The 19,116-nt window shown below is 38.5% G+C and overlaps 1 protein-coding gene and 1 long non-coding RNA gene across 3 annotated transcripts in view; one reads left to right on the top strand and one right to left on the bottom strand.

The window, feature by feature from the left end:
• ccdc50a (coiled-coil domain containing 50a) overlaps positions 1-9,470 on the top strand; it is a 28,045-nt gene extending 18,575 nt beyond the window's left edge. Inside the window, exons 4-12 of one of the 2 annotated variants that reach the window (XM_083558178.1) lie at positions 175-265; positions 1,036-1,138; positions 4,610-5,485; positions 5,883-6,007; positions 6,090-6,134; positions 6,303-6,398; positions 7,620-7,699; positions 7,812-7,918; positions 8,507-9,470. In XM_083558178.1, coding sequence (XP_083414304.1) covers positions 175-265; positions 1,036-1,138; positions 4,610-5,485; positions 5,883-6,007; positions 6,090-6,134; positions 6,303-6,398; positions 7,620-7,699; positions 7,812-7,918; positions 8,507-8,526 — 1,543 coding nt within the window. In that variant the 3' untranslated portion in view covers positions 8,527-9,470. The remainder of the gene's footprint in view (positions 1-174; positions 266-1,035; positions 1,139-4,609; positions 5,486-5,882; positions 6,008-6,089; positions 6,135-6,302; positions 6,399-7,619; positions 7,700-7,811; positions 7,919-8,506) is intronic. The other variant, XM_083558179.1, reaches the window with a different exon arrangement.
• Positions 9,471-14,246: 4,776 nt separating this feature from the next.
• Positions 14,247-15,206, bottom strand: LOC310735464. Its single transcript, XR_014536301.1, has 2 exons — positions 14,616-15,206; positions 14,247-14,583 (listed from the first exon to the last, which is right to left on the bottom strand). It is a non-coding gene; the product is annotated as an uncharacterized lncRNA (long non-coding RNA).
• Between the last annotated feature and the right edge of the window lie 3,910 nt (positions 15,207-19,116).

A 19,116-nucleotide genomic window follows, 5' to 3' on the forward strand; every position in this document is an offset into this window, starting at 1 on the left:
TGCATCCCTGACCTTTTCCTTTTGAGCCCATACATTATTCCTGTTCAGGAATTGCAGATTTACAGACCTGACAGACGATATTATCTAATTAAATTTAACTGTTCATTATCCTTTAAAAACTATTTTTATAATAAGCTTTATAATTGTATTTAAAACTTTTCTTCTTTTTAATAGGGAACGCATTGACAGCGAAATAGCTCAAGAAATTCAGGAGCAGCTGGCCTGGCAGGCCGAGAAGCAGAAGCAGCAGGAGGCGAAGGATGAGGTTAGTGTCCATGGATCAGTACCAGTTTACCAGGGACATATTGTTTCTCTCTTGTTTTACTTTTTTAAACAGGTAATATATTGCAGTTTTAAGGCCTGTACTCTATCTAAGATAAGGACTCACAGGGGTTATTGATTGACAAATAAGGTGCCGAGAGATGCATGTCATGTGCTACTGTTTTCAAACTGTTACCTAGTGCTATATTCAAACAAACCACATTTAAATGAGAAAAAAACTATTTTGGACTATGTTGACGCATGGCATTGTAGGCGTCCGGCTATAAAAATGAAAAGTTTTCCAGCCCACCCGTCTCTGCTAGTTCCTCAACAACAGGGTGTGATTCGCTGCAATAATAAAAAAAAAAATATTTAAAGTCTGTATTAAACGCTGCATGCCTGTAAACAAGAAGCGTTTTTTTTTTTTTTTTTTTTTGCATTAGAACATTTTTAGATGTGCAAGATGGTCTCAGTGCACCACGAAGATGCGCTTATGTACAACACTCTCGTCCAGTGCAAGTGTGATTCTGTGTTTCAGTAACGCTTCACCAGAATCACAAAAGTAAAACCAGGAAGTAACCTGAGACTTCGAATTAATTGCACTCTATCGCCTGTAGCTTTGATTCCAGCCACACTACTAACAGTGTTCTTCAGAACTAGGGATTGATAACCATTGTTCACACTTCTGTTGGTCTGGAGGCTGGAAAAGAAGCACTAGTTGGAACAGTTTAAATGAAAACATGAAGCGTGTTTGGTGTTTGCTTTTATTCATAGGCCATTGCTCGTAAGCTGCAGGAGCGAGAGATGAAAGAGGAACGGAGGCGGCAAAAGCAGCTGGAGGCCAAACTGGAAGAGCAGTACTATGAAGACAAAGGAGGTGTGTACCTTGGGAGAGGGTAAATAGTGGAGAAATGTGGGACAGCTAGTGTGTGTGTGTGTGTGTGTGTGTGTGTGTGTGTGTGTGTGTGTGTGTGTGTGTAATCAAGTGTGTGCATAGGTAATCTCTGCAGGGTTTTACTGCATTAAAAAAAGATCTTGTACTGCCTTGTTCCTGGGTCAAACCATGTCAAAATGCTGATATTTTCTATGTTAGATGTTTGGTTGATGTTCTAGATGTTCTAAAGACATATGATTTGTTTTACCAGTTGTTTTCATAAGTGCTGGTTTCATCAGCAACGTCTCAATTTTTAAATTAGAGCAGATGGAGTGGTGGAAACTGGATTGCCAATCAGGCATAACATTATGACCGCCTGCCTCTACTATTGTGTTGGTCTCCCTTTTGCTGCCAAAACACTCCTGACCTGTCGAGCATTACAGCATTAACTTCAGCAATTTCAGCTACAGGAGCTCGTCTGTTGGATCAGACAACACGGGCCAGCCGTCGCTCTCCACGTGCATCAACGAGCCTCAGCCGCCCATGACCCTGTCACCGGTTCACCACTGTTCCTTCCTTGGGCCACTTTTGCTAGATACTGACCACTGCAGACTGGGAAACACCCCACAAGCGCTGCAGTTGCAAATAGTCACAAATAGCTATCAAAATTTGGCTTGTCAAACGCTCTCAAATACTTATGCTTGCCCATTTTTCCTGCCTCGAACACATCAACTTTGAGTGTAAAATGTTCACTTGCGAGCAGTCAGCTGGAGTGTTTATCGATTATGCAACAGCCTGCCAAGTCACTGCACTTTAATCCTATTGAACTGCTCCGGGATGAACAGGACCGCAACATCAGTAAGAACTCTCCAACTAGTCAAGAACACCTTGTGGTTTTTAAAGAGGGCTGGCAAAGTATTTCAGCTGAATGTTCGGAGAAACAAACTGTCCGGATGCCAAGAATGAGCAAAGCTGATAAAGCTGACATCTGGATATTCATGTATTTGTTTGGTCGAAGTAAATCCTTATATCATTAAATGACCTTGTTTTTTGCACATGCATGTGTTTTTCAAAAAGGTCTAGTTGTTTTCCAAGCTCTTGGCAGGCACTATACAGGGTTTTTTACTTTAAGCACCAGGGTTGGTTACAGTTGACATTTATCTAGTATAGTTTAATTGTGGTGAATATGAATACACGCATTTGATTAACTTATTTGTGATCTCTTTTTCATTAAAATCGGCAGGAAGAAAGTAGAAAAGTAAACCTTTCTAGTGTCTACGCCTTGAAATTAGCTGTTTAAATAACTTTTTACATTTAATTGTACATCCAAATATATGTAAACATCCTGAAGTTGAGTATAATTTTATAATAAATGTATAATTGTTTATATTATTATATATAATATAGTTGAGAAGAGTATAAAGGCATTTCAAGACAGATAGCAGCAGTATGAAAGTAAAGAAGTGTGTTGTGAGCTGTAGATTCAGTTCAGGAGTAGGTGGGTTTTTTTTTTTTGTTTGTTTTTTTTTTTTGTTTGTTTTTTTTTTTTATAGAAATACTATCGTTTAAAAAAAAAAAAAAAAAAAAAAAAGAATAAATGAATGCCGTCGAAACCCCAAGGGTCTGGCAGATCTGTAAATCTCACAGTTGCACAAAAAAAGCGGTAGCTGCTACAAAAGCCAGATTGATTGGTCGTGAACCTGGTAGGATCCTCAGTTTTGGTGAACTCTAGTTTTTCACAACTTCCTCGTTCACGAGCTCGGTATTTGACCGTCTCAGCCTTTCAGAACGACTCTCTGTGGTTAAATAAAAAGCTGGAAAAGCAAGCTTTCCCCCATGACTCAGCTGACTCCACCCTCCTGTCTTGTGCACCAACGGTGATATTTGTTTGCTCTTGCCTTGTTCATGTCTAATGGAAGGATTAATGCCAGGCCCACACCCATATCAGCCACTCCAGGTTGTACAGATACATGCGGTGCAGAGAAGCATCTAGCAGAAATGCAAATCGTAGCGTTGTGCAAACTCACAAGTGCAGAGAAATATGTAAATAAATGTACAGCAAATAAATATTAAGACTATGCCAGTGAAAATGTCAAATAGAAATACCATGTTCCCATTACAGTAATCCCCCGCTTTACCGCGGTTTGAATCTCGTGCCCCCAGTTTATCGCGGTATTGCCACATAACTAATTTGTTTGGCTGATTTTCTCCGTCTCTCGTGGATAGCACGATACACCAAAAAACTTATAGGGAATTGTTTTTATGGAGTTTTATGTAGAAATAATGACATTTATTAATAAAAATATCATTCTTTATTATAAAACTAACTAAAATGTTAATACAGTACAGTACTGTGTAATCATTATAATAAAATGAAGTAAATTGTTAATACAGTACTGTATAATCATTATTTATTATAAAATAAAGTAAAATGTTAATACAGTACAGTACTGTGTACATAAATTAGCTTTTTTGAGCTTTTTTTTTTATCGCAGTTTTTCATTTATCGCGGGCGGTTTTGGAACGTAACCACCTCGATAAATGGGATTACTGTACTTTTTTCTATGATTTCTTTCAATTTACATAAATCATCAGGACACTAAACGGGGCTTTTGCTATGTTTCGACACAGACGGTTTAAATTGCCGGATGAGTGCTTTATATCAGATTTTGGTGCTTGATTTGAGACTTGGTTTTGCAAAGGTTTGAGCTTGAGTTTTAGATAGATAGATAGATAGACAGACAGACAGACAGACAGACAGACAGACAGACAGACAGACAGACAGACAGACAGACAGACAGACAGACAGACAGACAGACAGACAGACAGACAGACAGTCTGGTATTTCTCCTTCTTTGCACTAAGCAATTTACTTACACAAGCCAGTTTTTTCAGATGACAGGGAGATCGTAAAACTGCTCTTGTAAATGTTTTAAATTATGGTGTTTTAAGTTACGTTAATCATCAGGACACTAAACGGAACTTTTCCTGTTTCCACACGGATTGTTTAAATTGCCGGATGTGTGCATTAAGGTTGGATTTCGGTGCTTGTTTTGAGACTTGGCGTGTCAGTAAAACAAATGTTTAGTGATTAAAATTGATTTATACATTATTTTTTGCTTTCCAAATTCAGCTGTTTCAGTTGTTTCTTTGAGCTTGGAGCAGATTGAAGGGCTGTTGGGAAGTGTCCCACTGAAGCAAACAAACAAGCTCTCGGGACCATAACGCTGTTTTACAGACGCTTCTGTTTGCGTTAAACGGGTTTTACAATCCCGTTTATGGATCTAGTCTATGGTTACTTTAACAGGACTCTTTCAAGTCAAAAATTTCACCGAACACCTTTGGACTTGAGCATAATGCATAAATTAAGGAATTAGGCTCATTATTCAAATGTTCCATTCGAATTATTGTACTTTTTTTTAAACCAGTACTTTTTATGTAACTTCTGTCTTCCCTACATATTCTCCAAACCAGCCTGCCGACTCCCCTCAGACCCCCGTGGGGAATCCTCAGTCTCTGATTTGCCAGTGCCTGGCAGAGAAAGGTACCGCGAGTTAAGTCGAGGTCGACTCCCCTCAGACCCCCGTGTGGAATCCACAGTTTCTGATTTGCCAGTGCCTGGCAGAGAAAGGTACCGTGAGTTAAGCCAAGGTCGATCTCCAGATCACCGACGACTGGACACTCAAAACAGACCTGCTGAACATTTCCCCTTCCAAGGCGATCCCTCGAGAGTCTCTGAGCTTCATAAATCTGAACAGAGCCGAGGGAGAAACGAAGGCAAGGCCAGAAGGCAAGCGCCCGAGCACCACCATGCCGAGGTAAGGACTAAATACCCAGAGGAATACATGACTGGAAGAAACCGATATGCGGAAGCAGAACCACGTCACAACCAGCACTCGGCCACGACTGCAAAGGAACGAGCGCATAGGGACGACCCCCCTGACAGGGACAGGACAAGGAGGAAGGAACAAGATAATGAGCGAGAACGAAGGGGAAAAGGAGATAAGGCACAATACAGAGAGAAAAATAGAGACCAAAGTAGAGACAGACTCCGGCACAAAGATGTGGACATGGGAGAACATGGCTATAAACACAAAAGCTTGGATTTAGATTTGGACATAGACCAACGTGGACGCAAGGAGAGAGTAAGGGAAGAGGAAAGACTCTGGAGTAGGGACAGAGACAGCAGAGGACGAGAGGTGGATAGTCCGTCTTCCGGTAAACGCTGTTCAGAGGAAAGCGAGGAGAATGCAGAGTACACCAGCAGGCAGCGGCACCACAGCAATGATGAGGTGTTTGAGGAGCCCAACTCTAGAAGTCACTCTAAAGGGCAAACCCCCAGGTGTAGAGGTATGCACAAGGGCCCCTGTGTATCAGTGTGTTATGTGTCTTCACTGACCCTTGCTTGGGTGAACTGGTGGAGGGGCTTTTAACCGATCTATAATCTAAGACTTATTCCAAACTATCTTCTTTGTGGGTTTCTGGGTGAATCTTCTGACCAATATGAGTGTGAATATGATTTCTTTTCTTACGTACATGGCACAAATCCATATGGCAAACCAGATGGTAACGAAGCATGTTCAGAATATTTAAGAATCTTTTCCGGGTTTTGTCAATTTGATTTGTGATCATACTAATCAACTTTCTCTCTTGTTAATTTTAAGTGTGCATCCAAGCCCCATTATATGACTCGATTTTTAGAACATGTTAGAATGACAGGAATATGGCTCTTTGGTGACCCCTGTAGGACGTGGTGTGCAAGAGGAGTACGGGTTGAAGGAAGCAATTCACGGTTTGTCACAGATAGACCTGCGAGCCCAGGAACTCCGAGACATGGAGGTGGCACGAAAAATACAGGAAGAGGAAATCATGGTATGCCTGCCTCTTGTGTATCAATGGGAAATTTGGATATTCACAATTCTCAAAATATTAACATATTTTTTTTATTTTATAGGCAAGTAAACTTGACAAACGAGCTGCTCAAGTTGCAAAAGATGAGGTTAGTAGGTTATTTTTACTTTTCAATTAACCATAAAATTGTCTAAGTGAGACTACTAAGGCTTAAATGAATCAAATAAAACCTTTAAGGAAAGAAATTGAGTGCTGTTTATTTTAGATTTCATTCCTAATGTAATTAACACAGTTTTTTTTTTTGTTTTTTTTAAAGGAAATAGCTCGGCGATTCATGGAGGAAGAAGAAAGGGAGTACAAGAAGTCCAGAGAGAAAGAAAGACAGCAGAGACGAGCCGAGGGAGATTTCAGGGTAATACCATTGGCACTAGAGGTCAACCCATAGTGGATTTTACCAGTACTGATAGCTAGGTTGAATCGAACTTGTCAGTAACCGATTAGAAAAACAATAGTTTTTAAAATGATACTGGATAAAAAAAACAAACACTTCATGTAAAATAGTACTGATCTTTATAACAAAAATTACACAGTACTGAATCATTAAATTGTCCTAAATGAAATAAATATTAAAATATTCATTATTTAAAACATTATTGAGGAAAATAAAAGACAAGCGTTCAAAGTCAAACAAAAAGTTCAAATAAATAAATGCAGTTAAAACAACATGTGGTGTCCCTGATTCACCTCTAGAGGCTGCTCTTGTACTGTACAGAAAAACCCCATTGGACGAGCATAATTCTTTCTTGAAAAATTGCTCGTAGGTCCATTTGCTCGTACGTTCGAACAAATTTTCCCCATAGGAATGAATGTAAAAGCAATTTAATCTGTTCCGAAACCTCATTCGATCGCTTATTTCTGCACTTAAAAAGTATTTGTAGCCTATTTTAACAAACAAATACACCACAAATTACGTAATGTAAACATAATTTAACACTTACCCACGTGGTAGTGGTTGATTGCGAGTGTGAGATGCACACCACGCTCGTAACCTTCTTGGATTCCACGGTAATTCTATTTACTTTCGTTTTGACTGCACCACCACTGATTTTCTTGGGAGACTTTTTTCAAGATTTCTAGTGAAATAAAAATATAGCGCTAAAAAAAGTTATGTTTTTGCTGCACTGAACAATGAGAGCGACCGAAAAATAGGGTAAAATTTTGTGAGCAAGGTCGCTCGTATCTCCGTTTGCTCGTACTATTAGTTGCTCGTACAACAGGGTTTTACTGTATAGCCCAGTGACCTGGAAAAACTATCTGTATGGATCTCAATCTAATACATCTTGAGATGGATGGGGATAGAAGTGCAGATGACCACATCAGGTCCCCCCATTGTCAGCTACGAACAAACAGATACTTTGTGCACAAGTTTGAAAAAAATTGGAGCATTTGATTTTCTTCATCTGAAGTTTTTAATTGTTTCCAATGAATTAATATGTGGCTCTCTCACCACGTCCTTTACTGATTGGATAACAAATGAGCAGCTATACAGGCATTTCAGTGGCCTGTAAGTGTAGATGGATACATAATTTGTTTTTCCTTTAGTATATCGACCCATGTGCGCTGTGTTTTTCAGCCCACAGAGGAGGAAATGGCCCGGCCTCGAACGCGAGAAGAGCACGACTACCAAAAGGCTCGGAATCCCAAACCATCCAGGTACTAGGCATGCGCATGCAATTGAAATTCCCTTATATTTTGTGTTGCAAACCCACAATGTCCCATAAAACTTTTTTACATTTCCTTGATTTATGTCTTACTTCTTTTGTAGACCTCCTCCACCACATATCCCTAACTATGTGAATGTTGACCCCAGCTATGAATATACAGATAACTACTCCCCTCGCCCGCCTTCCAGACCCGAGGCTGCTTACAAAGGTTTGTACACGAAGAATTCTTTGGATCATGAGGGAGTTATTATGAGGACTAAGAGATCACGGCAGTGTTGAGTCCCATCCATTTTTTTATATGTAGGGAACAATTTATTCAGGAAAAAAATAAATAAGGAAAAGGCCTCTTTTGTGCAGTCTGAATGATATCCATGGTTACGTCTGCATGCTATTTGAAGAGGATGTGTTGCTTCTCAAGGGACCATGAGGATGATGATCAAAGAGATCGACCCTGAAGGAGTTTTAAACCAGCACGCTCAACGTTTTATTCTCGTAGTGCTATGACTTTATTTTGGTAATCGTAGATTTAAAAAAAATATATATATAAATATATATATATATATATATATATATATATATATATATATATATATATATATATATATATATATATATATTTTTTTTTTTTTTTTTTTTTTTTTTTTTTTTTTTTTTTAAACGTCGTCATAACATATCTTCTTGAAAAAAAAGAGAAAAATAGGTATCAAGTGAAATTTTTTTTTTTTTTTAAAGAATGTATATAATATGTATGGATATATGTTCATATTCTTTGCATATATATGTCTTTGTCCCACAGGTGCCTACTACAGACAGTGACTCGAGGCCCTTGCTGTCATTTCATGACTTTGTGCTGTACTGCTGTATTATTTTTTTTTCTTTCTTTCTTTTTTTTTTTCCCTCTTCACTTTTTTGAAGATCGCTGCATACCGCTCGCAGGAGGGTGCCGGGTGTGATTTCTTTGCGCCGAACTCGTACAAAACACCAATTCCAGACTTTTGAACACACATCATATTGTCGTAGTGTGCACGATGATTACGCACTCATTTTCTTGTGCATGTTTGAAGGAAAAAAAATAATAATTCTGAACAATGACAAGAGTATTTTTTTTATTTATTTTTAATTTATGTTTTGTAAACATGAAGAATCATATCATTGACTTTGCAGATATTGTATCGGATCGTATCGGTGAGTAAATGTATTGACTGCCACCTACAGCCATGCCAGTACACCCACAACTGGTGTACACTTACTTTTCACGCCAGCAGGTGTCTCTCTTACGTGTTTGGGGGGGTTGGGGGTGGGGTTTTGCGTTCATCCGGGGTGAAGACAAACGCAACAATAAACACAGAGCAGGAGTATTTATAGTTCATCATTCCATTTGTCAAGTTGTTCTCATTCCCAAATGATCTCGGTTTTTATATTTTGTCTGCGTTTGTTCAGGGAAATGTACTAAACAATGATTTGTACTACATGTTTCCTTGTGTAGAACTGAAAAGCTCAATTCCTCTGGTACAGTATTTGTGCCTCTACTATACTAGTGTTCTTTCGCCAGTACTATATCCCTTTTACGCTCACGAACATGAAAACGTCGCATATCTGTCATTGAAGGATTGCGCGAGCTAATGCGCCGAAGTCAGGTTACAGAGTGTTATACTTTTTCTTTTTTGTTGAACTGAATTTATTTACCAGCATGACTCGACATATTAAGATAGAAGGTTCCGGAGATGTTTACTGTATGCGCCAGAAATGAAAAAATAAAAGGGTATTGCATTCGTGTTTTGCACTGAATGAAGAAAAATCTCTGCTGTTTGTTTGTTGGCTCATTTCTGGAATATGATGAAGTGCTTGCTGTAAAGTGACTTTTGCTTGAACTACTGTCATTAGCTCTCATGTTTCGAGGAGCAATGAATCGAAATCAAACACTATATAGACAAAAGTTATGTGGACACATGAGCAATTTAGTCGGCCACAAGGGTATCGATGTTGAGTGGGCGTTTTAGTTCATCCCAAAAGTGTTTAATAGGGTTGAGGTCAGAGCTCTGTAGCAGGCCACTGAAGAACTTCCACATCTTCAAACCCATGTACACCATATCTTCATTGATCCGGGTTTGTGCCCAGGAACATTTTTGAGTCTCCTTGTTCAAGTGAAGGTAAAAATTTCATGCCACAGTATTAAGACATCTTATACGAATGCGTGCCCCCAATTTTGTGGTAAAATTTGGGCCAAATTTGAAGAAAATAGGCTGGAAAATTCCAGTGTTCTTTGTCTATATAGTGTGTAATATTTTTTATTTTATTTTTTTTTATTTTTTCTTTTTTAAAGAGGCAATACGAGAATCAGTTTGTATTCAGTGGTAAAAATTCATGCTCATACAACTATAACTATTTGTTCTACAATCAAATGCTGTATGTCTTGTGATCAACCATGTATGTTTGTATCTTGCACATTATTTCATAAGTAACACTGGCCAAGTATGATTAAAATAAAAAAATAAAAAAAAGTAAAATAAGGGTTTTTATTGCATATTTTTCATATAATTTATTGAACCTCTAGAATGTGTTCTTGTTATTTTTACAGCTACTTTGTCAACTACTTGAAAAAAAATTTTGCCCTAAAAAAAAAAAAAAAAAAAAAAAGCACACCCGACGATCGAACTCCGTCTGGGTGGGAGGGGTGTACTCTCAAGTTTCCATCAATCACAGCGACACCAGCTATTACAGGTTTCTGTGACCTTTTCCTTTGAGTGTGTCATACCACTTGGAGAGAGAGGGTGGAATTCTCCTTCGAGAATTTTTGCACTTGGAATGTTCACTATAGTGTGGAGATCAGTCGCTTTCCTTTAGTGCAATTCTAATAAAAATCTCATCTGCTGTATTTAATTGAAATATAATGCATTTTTTCCTTAAAATCATATTAATACATATGTCATTATATAAATGCATCCTGTGTAACTATATATAATGAAGCCATTTCAATACAACTTCCTATACTGGAAACTGAGTATTAGCCCAAAAATATTTTAAGCAAATTGAATCATCACGACCCACTTTTGTGTAAATGCCTCATTTTAAAAGGGTTTGATTCGACAATCAACTGGAAAAAGCAACTTGAATTACATTTGGTAGATATCCAGAGTAACTTACAATTACAACCAGCTTTGTGGTGCTGGGATTTAAACTTGTGACCTTCTGAAGTCGTCGGATCCACTTGGAAGCAAGGGAATGTGTGTCTAAGTGAGTTGAACGTGCTGCAGGCTGTGCTGTGGTTTGCTTTAAACAAAACCATAATTCTGTAATGAATGCAGAAATGCTTGCTAACGCCTCAGTCAAAGCTGGTTCTCCGGCATGCCTGTAGGTCTATAGGGCTGGTTACCTGTGTTCAGGTTTTCATATCACTTGGGGGTTTGAATATAGATTTTAAAAATTTATGGTTTATTGAAAAATATCAATTGGTGTAATACTTACTTACTTAGGAAGGGGGTTTGCCTAAAGTGAGGCTCAGTAATTGCATATACGCTGTACTGACCTCTGCGAATTCCTCAAATGTTTGAATCTCGTCTAATAGTAACTTCTAATAGTTGGGGATTGTGTTCGCGCTCTCTCTTTTCTCATATTCGGGCTCACTTGGTGGCTCAGTGGTTAAGGCTCTGGGTTACTGGTTGGAAGGTAAGTGGGGTTCAAGCCCCAGTATCTCCAAAACTGCCACTCATGGGCCCTTGAGAAAGGCCCTTAGCCCTCTGTGCTCCAGGGTCGCTGTATCAGGGATGACCCTGTGCTCTGTCCCCAGCATCCTAACAATGATGTACATATTTTATGTTTTTTTTTTTTAACACCCCAGACAGAGAGCATTAAGAAAAATATTGTGTATATATATATAATTGACATCATTTTAATCATAGCTTATATATATATATATATATATATATATATATATATATATATATATATATATATATATATATATATATATATATATATATATATACATACATACATGCATGCATGCATGCATGCATATACATACACACACACACACACACAGTGGTGTGAAAAAGTGTTTGCCCCCTTCCTGGTTTCTTATTTTTGCATGTTTGTCACACTTTAACCATGTAGTTTTGGATTTTGTTTCCCCTCTATAATAAAAACCTCATTCAAAAACTGCATGTTGTGTTCACCTGTGTTATCTTTTACTAATATTTAAATAAATTTGATGATCTGAAACATTAATGTGTGACAAACATGCAAAAAATTAAGAAATCAGGAAGTGGGCAAAGACTTTTTCACACCACTGTGTATATATATATTTATTATGTAACAACTTTTTAAGACAAAGAAAATGTAAGAAACACCCATGTTTCTTTAATGCATTTTTATTTGTAGAGTGCTAGAATAGACATTGTATCAAAGCAGCTTTACAGAGATAATGTGGTAATAAAAGAATGTGTAACTTTGTTCCTTATAATTGTAAGTTTGTCCCTAATGCGCGAGTAAGTGGTGAGTGTGGCAAGGAAAAACTCCCTGAGATGGCATGAGGAACAACCCTTCAGAGGAACCAGACTCAGAAGGAACCCATCCTTATCTGGGTGGCACCAAATCTCCATTCATTACAGTTAATTATCATTAAGGTGTGCAGTGACAGGTGATTAAATGCAACCTGCGGTCCTGAGCCATTGTAATAGTACATGGATATTTAGTCTCTATAGACCCATCCCCAGCTGCACATAGTGGTCTCCAATTTAAAGCACTTCACCAGATCCAAAGAGAAGTAAGGGACAGGAACACTGGTCACTTGTACCTCAGGAGCATGTTTAAAATGTACTATTACAAGTAAAAAAAAAAACACTTGAATACACCCCAGTGGCTAATTTTATTGATGGTGCATGAAGTAATTACCTAACATGCGATTTTTATCGTTAACACTATCAAACATCTGTTGAAAGCTCATTGGGCAATGACAGCCAGTGAAAAATTGGCACAAAGGGACATTTCCAACTAAACTGGAATTGCGGTGCAAAAGAAACAGGTTTTTGATCTAAACTTTTTATTGATGACCACACCCAAAACTCGATCCATGTCCTTAGAACCTTGTCTTAAAGGGAAAGTTTTGAATTATAGCCAGTTAACAGAATTAGGCTCGGTCTAATTAGAATTGATTGGCAGATGACGATTATATTGTGCATGATCTTTTTGATAATTGGTAAAACTTTGACATCGAATTTTTAAAGATGGCACAAAAGTCGTAAAATCAGTTTCCAAAAGAATGTTTCACCATCACCAGACCAGTGTTGGCAAATTTTAGCACCATGTTTTTAATTATCGAAATGAATTTTATTCACAAGCAGACAGTGTGGGGGAAGGTTTCATTCCAACCAAGCAGGAGCCACACCTGATTCCACCGGTTTAAATTAATTGATCTTCACTTTCAATAGACTATCAGGTGTGGCTCCTAGGTTTGTTTCTCGCAAATAACATTGTCCACAGGAACTTCAGACTAAAAATAAAAGCACCTTGTGTGTTTTTATGGGAATTCAATACAACACCATTTGGCATATTGGTCTGCAGCAACCATAAATTCAGATCATTCCCAAAATGGCAAGCACGTGTTTCCTATGTCGAATTCACAAGTAAATGTGCTGTATTTCATGGCTCTTTTACCAAATATTCTAACAATATTCATAAAAATAAGATAATGGTGTAATCTCATTAACGTTCATTACACCCTATACTGAGTCACTGACGTGCCATTGAAAACACCCTAACGCCAATGTGCGAATGTACGCACACACGCACACACCCACATACTCTTTCTCTCTCTCTCTCTCTCTCTCTCTCTCTCTCTCTCTCTCTCTCTCTCTCTCTCTCTCTCTCTCTCTTTCTTTCTTTCTTTCTTTCTCTCCCTCTCCCTCTCCCTCTCTAGGGGCATTTCCTGTTGTGGATTCACCTAACATGGCTTTCACAGTGTGAATCTACACTCTGGCCATTAAAGAAATCAACCCACAGTGTCACAGCATGTTTGTCTTATGATTGTGGGGCTCTTGTGCTCTATCCAAAAAAACAATTCAACCAAATTGATTTTATTTGTTGAAAAAATAAACCAGGTCCCAAAACAGGTTTAAGGAATGAAATACATTTTAGATACACTTCAGCGTCCGTAAAACCTCCCTACACGAATATCCCCAATAAATGTGCTAGTGGTGAGAGTGGAAAGCAAAAACTCCCTGAGATGTTATAAGGAAGAAATCTTCAGAGGAACCAGATTTTAAAGGGAACCCATCCTCATCTGGCTGAAAAGTGATGACATGGGCAGCAACACATTTCTGGAGAGATACTAACCTTGCTAATCAATTAATACTTTGTGTACTGTATATATCTATACAGTATATATATAGTTCTTTAGGGTTCTCTCATTAATGAATGCATTGCTCTTTTAATTTTTAACCTCAAGCACCACATTAAAAGTATCAACATTTGATAGTTTTTTTTAAACACAATTGAGTAAATCCAGAAATAACCCTCATAAAAATCAAAACACATCATGACCGACTTTCAAATTTATTCAACCTTCTTAGCCATAATTGAATAATAACAATAATACAACAAAACAACCACCATTCATTCGAAATAACACTAATACATCAATACAGGGTGCCATTTAGTTTCCCCGTTCGTCAAGACATGATGATGGTGTGACGTCATTCCCTCAAAAGCAACTCGCCATTTCAGCTGAACATCTGCTGCGCCCACTACCAGAAACAATGACTGAAATCCCTTGTGTGAATTTCAGCCACGGTTCCCAGCGGCGTGTGCAGCAGTGCGATGGGAAAGAAAACGCCGCCGTCGCAACACCTGAAAGCACAACACTTCATAACGGAACTTCATATTCATTTTTGATCTGAATCTCTGACAATCTGAATCTGTTCAAGCTAGTCCAGGTCTTCAGGCTTTAGGCCTGGGTCACATGACCTGCACAATTTCAATGATACCTGAGTGAGAAAGTGGAATGTCAACACAAACATTCACTCGGTAAGACGGAAATACAAGTAAGCGCTATAGACAAGCTGATAAATAGATCTTTAAGTGGACTTTCCTTGTTTCGGAATACGATCAAAGCTAAACAAAAGTCTGATGCGTGTTTGGGCCTGTTTTATCAGCTGATTTTAGAGACCAATTTGAAAAGGCTAGAGAATTTATTAGTGTTTATAATGCATAATTGAGGATCTTGTTTAGAAAGCTCGTCCAGATATACTGTAGACATGCCTTAATGCAACACCAAATAGTCTAGAGATTTACAGTACATCATTCGGCAGTGATTTACATCTTATATCAAGTTAAAAATAGACTGTAGACACTGTGCATTAAATAGTCCATTAGATATCAGACAGCACTGAATCTACATCTGTAATACAGTTTATACCATATATAAGTAATAATATCCAACAAAAGACTGCATGAGGGGTAAAAAACCTGCACTATGAACCAAAAGAAGATTCTCCACAGTGCTTACCTGAGATTGAAGAATAAGCTTGGAAATCCCACCCCCCAAAAAAATCAATCGATAAATACACAAAAATCATTAAAAACCTGGTGTTTTGTCTGTGGATGGTCAATCTATTGAAACGCAAACACCCTGTCAAATGTGAAGAAGAGCAGCATTGAGGAGTCAGAACACACCTTCTGCTCAGTCAGCTCCAAAACTTCAAACTTAATTCAGGTGACTGACTTTATTTTTTTCCCCCTATCAGCCTTGGGCACATCTTCAGGAAAAACCGGTAGAGGTGCTCACCTGGGTGTGTCGGCTAAGTTCATAAAACTTTAGAAAGGTTGGGAAGTGTGTGTGTGTGTGTGTGTGTGTGTGTGTGTGTGTGTGTGTGTGTGTGTGTGTGTGTGTGTGTGTGTGTGTGTGTGTGTGTGTGTGTGTGTGTGGAAACAAACTAAACAAACACGTGTAAATACTAAGCAACTAAAGGTTACACTGCAAACTCTGGCCAAATATATGAGCAATGAATGACCCTACTATAAGATAATGTGTGTGATATAAAATCTGATAATAAGACATCAAATACATTTGACCGTATTTTCCTTCATTTTCTGACACTTTCCTTTTCTTCAAATTTGTAAATATCTCTGAGTTTGCACTTCAACTAATACGCTCATAAAGTGGTGCTTTTGTTTTTCAGGCAAACTTAGTTTTAAGCTAAAATCAGTGGACGCAGGTAGTTTGTTTAAACATACACAGCTCTCATACTTTATAAAGAGAGAGTGTAAAGTAAAAAAAAAGGCAGGCCGTTGTGCCTCAGGCTTTTTTCCCCAACTAAGAATGACATCGAACAGGTTTGAGAGTGACAGGCACAAATCACACATGCACAGACTAAGAGTAAAACCTTGCCTAGTACTCAAGCAGTGTCATTTTAAAACACATGAAACGAGTAAAAGCATTGACCTTTGACTTGACCGCCTTTGCCTATTTATCTGTATGACTTGCAAAACATCAGCTTTTTCTTGGCATTATATTAAAGTGTGCACAATGTATACAGTACTATTTCTGAATGTAGGATGATTTCACACCTTTGGATCAATAATTATAATATATTATAAATAAAATATTTCCATTTAGGGCATTTGGAAAGCGCATTTATATCCAGACCTACAATTACGTCATTTACACAAGGTGGTATCAAGACTGGCTCTGTTTACAATAAAGTGCTTTATTGATCTAAGTTCACACACTATCACATTCAAATTATTTCCCTAGCCACTTCTGGAATGTGTCCTGGAAGTCTTCATTTCGAAGCGAGTCAAGCACCTTCTGCGATTCGCGCTTGATCTCCGCAATAGTGTCAAAAACTGCGACCTTTGAGCCGCTTCCACAAGTCCACAGGAGCCAAATCTGGCAATAGGGTGGGTGTAGTGAGATCGTGTGGATTGTTCACCGCCGATCATCATGCACAATTGGCTGAATGGTTTTCGACAATTTTGTGGGTTGAGTTCGTTGATGGTGTTTCTGATCTCTCGGCGTTTTCCAGTGATGTTCTTCTGCTCTTGAAAAAATTGCCACTCAAAATAACTCAAACGACTCATTGCAGCATCAACGTATGTCAAACAAATGCCATGTCAAATCTTACGTTCGCGCCATGATGTCCATGATGAAATCGCAGACGTTGTAACGCACGTGGTCAGAATACCGCCAGTTAGCACAATTAGTCTCGAAAATATTTGATACCACCTCGTTAAATAGGGACCAAAATCCGGGCAGTGGCAGTTTGGTATTGCTGGGATTTGAACTCATGACCTTTTGATTAGAAAGCCAAGATCATTGTTTTCTCTATAGAACAAGCTTTGGTTGCAAGGACACCTGTTTCCTGGTATTTGGTGCTTAAGTATTTTTGGAAACAAACATCTCTCAAGCTCTGTCAGTTTCGATTAAGGCATTTAGTGAATATGTGTGTTATGACACAGAATTTCTATCAGGTTGAATTTAAAGTTTGGGCTTTAAATGAACCATTTGAAGATATTTAACTAGGATTTGAACCCCTTCTTCGCAGTTTTATCTGCATGCCCAGGATAATTGTCCTCTTAGATTCTTAGATGGCTATTCTTTTCCTCAAGTATATTGAATAGCCCAAACTTCTGTACTTTAACTTGAATAAAAAAGTGCAGTCAGTACTTTAACTTTTACCAGAGTCTTTTAAAACATGAGTATCTGTTTGTTCTACTGGGGTGAAGAATGTGTGTACTTTTGCCATCTCTGCCCTACATTATGGTTGTTCTATAAACAGACTATAAACAGACAATGACTAATGTCATTTTTACAGGGCCTCTGAATTTGAACATTGACTATGTTAACCAATTTTTTTTGTTCAAATCAGAGAGATCAGCATGCTAGAAAAACGAATGCAAAATATTATTTTAGCAGCTTTTTATATCAATTCACAATGCATATTCAGTCACTTCCTGTTTTGTTCAATAATTCTGAATACTGCTTTGTCATTATCTACTTAGATTGTAATGAGGGGTGTTCCTTGTGTAACTTTCAATTCAATTCAATTCATTTTTATTTGTATAGCGCTTTTAACAATGAACATTGTCTCAAAGCAGCTTTACACAGATAATGCGGTGATTAAAAATGAATATGTTCTTTATGAGTAAGTTTGTCCCTGATGAGCAAGCCGGTGGCGACTGGCGACTGTGGCAAGGAAAAACTCCCCGAGATGGAATAAGGAAGAAACCTTGAGAGGAACCAGACTCAAGAGGGAACCCATCCTCATCTGGGTTACACCGAATGTCCATTTGTGGCGGGTATACAATGTTGCGGGGTGCAGTGATGATGATCAAAAGCGAAGTGTATTTCTGAGTCAGTGTAGGAGACTGTTGACATCAGTGTAGGAGACTGTAGACATCCAATCCAGGCAGGCCTGGATGAAGTGGGAAGATCCACGGGGGGGAGAGGGGCAGGAACAGTGGTCACTGGAGCCTCAGGAGCATGTTTAACTCGACCGAGAGAGAGAGAGAGAGAGAGAGAGAGAGAGAGAGAGAGAGAGAGAGAGAGAGAGAAGAGGGTGACAGGAAGAGAAGGATATGGATTATTAAGTGTACCTATTGTTGCATTAAAGTTAAAGTCACTGTGCAGTTTGGACTCCGGCAAGACTCGCTATAGCAGCATAACTAAAAGGGAGAACCAGAAGGCAACACAGACATGAGGGATCTCTGGGATAAGAGACGGCCCACCACACCACCATCAACAAACCTGAGTGAACACGTGAATGTGAGGGGACGACAGCGTACAAATATCCCAGTTCACCAAACACTCTATATCAATGTTCCCTCCAGATCTGAGCCTTTACCTGAGAAAAAATCTACTGATTAAAGGCTTGACTGAATAAATATGTTTTCAACCTCGACTTGAACACTGAGACTGTGTCTGAGTCCCGAACACTGGTTGGAAGGCTGTTCCATAACTGCGGGGCTTTATAAGAGAAAGATCTGCCCCCTGCTGTAATCTTCATTATTGGAGGAACCAACAGATAGCCTGCACCTTTTGATCTAAGTAGGCGTGGAGGATCATACTGGTACAGAAGTTCACTCAGATACGGTGGTGCAAAACCATTAAGTGCTTTATATGTCAGTAGTAAAATTTTATAATCAATGCGAGATTTGATTGGGAGCCAGTGTAGACTGATTAATACAGGGGTGATGTGGTCATATTTCCTAGATCTAGTGTGTGTGTGTGTGTGTGTGTGTGTGTGTGTGTGTGTGTGTGTGTGTGTGTATATATGTATGTATGTATGTATGTATGTATGTATACTTTTAGAGCCCATGTCTTGCCTGTAGATTGTCTAATAATTAGATTAGATTATTTTTTTTGTGTGTTTCCTAGTTTGTGTAACTTTTTTATTTTTTTCAGCAGTG

This window comes from Silurus aristotelis, assembly GCF_946808225.1.
Source record: "Silurus aristotelis genome assembly, chromosome: 13".
NCBI classification, from domain to species: Eukaryota; Metazoa; Chordata; class Actinopteri; order Siluriformes; family Siluridae; genus Silurus; species Silurus aristotelis.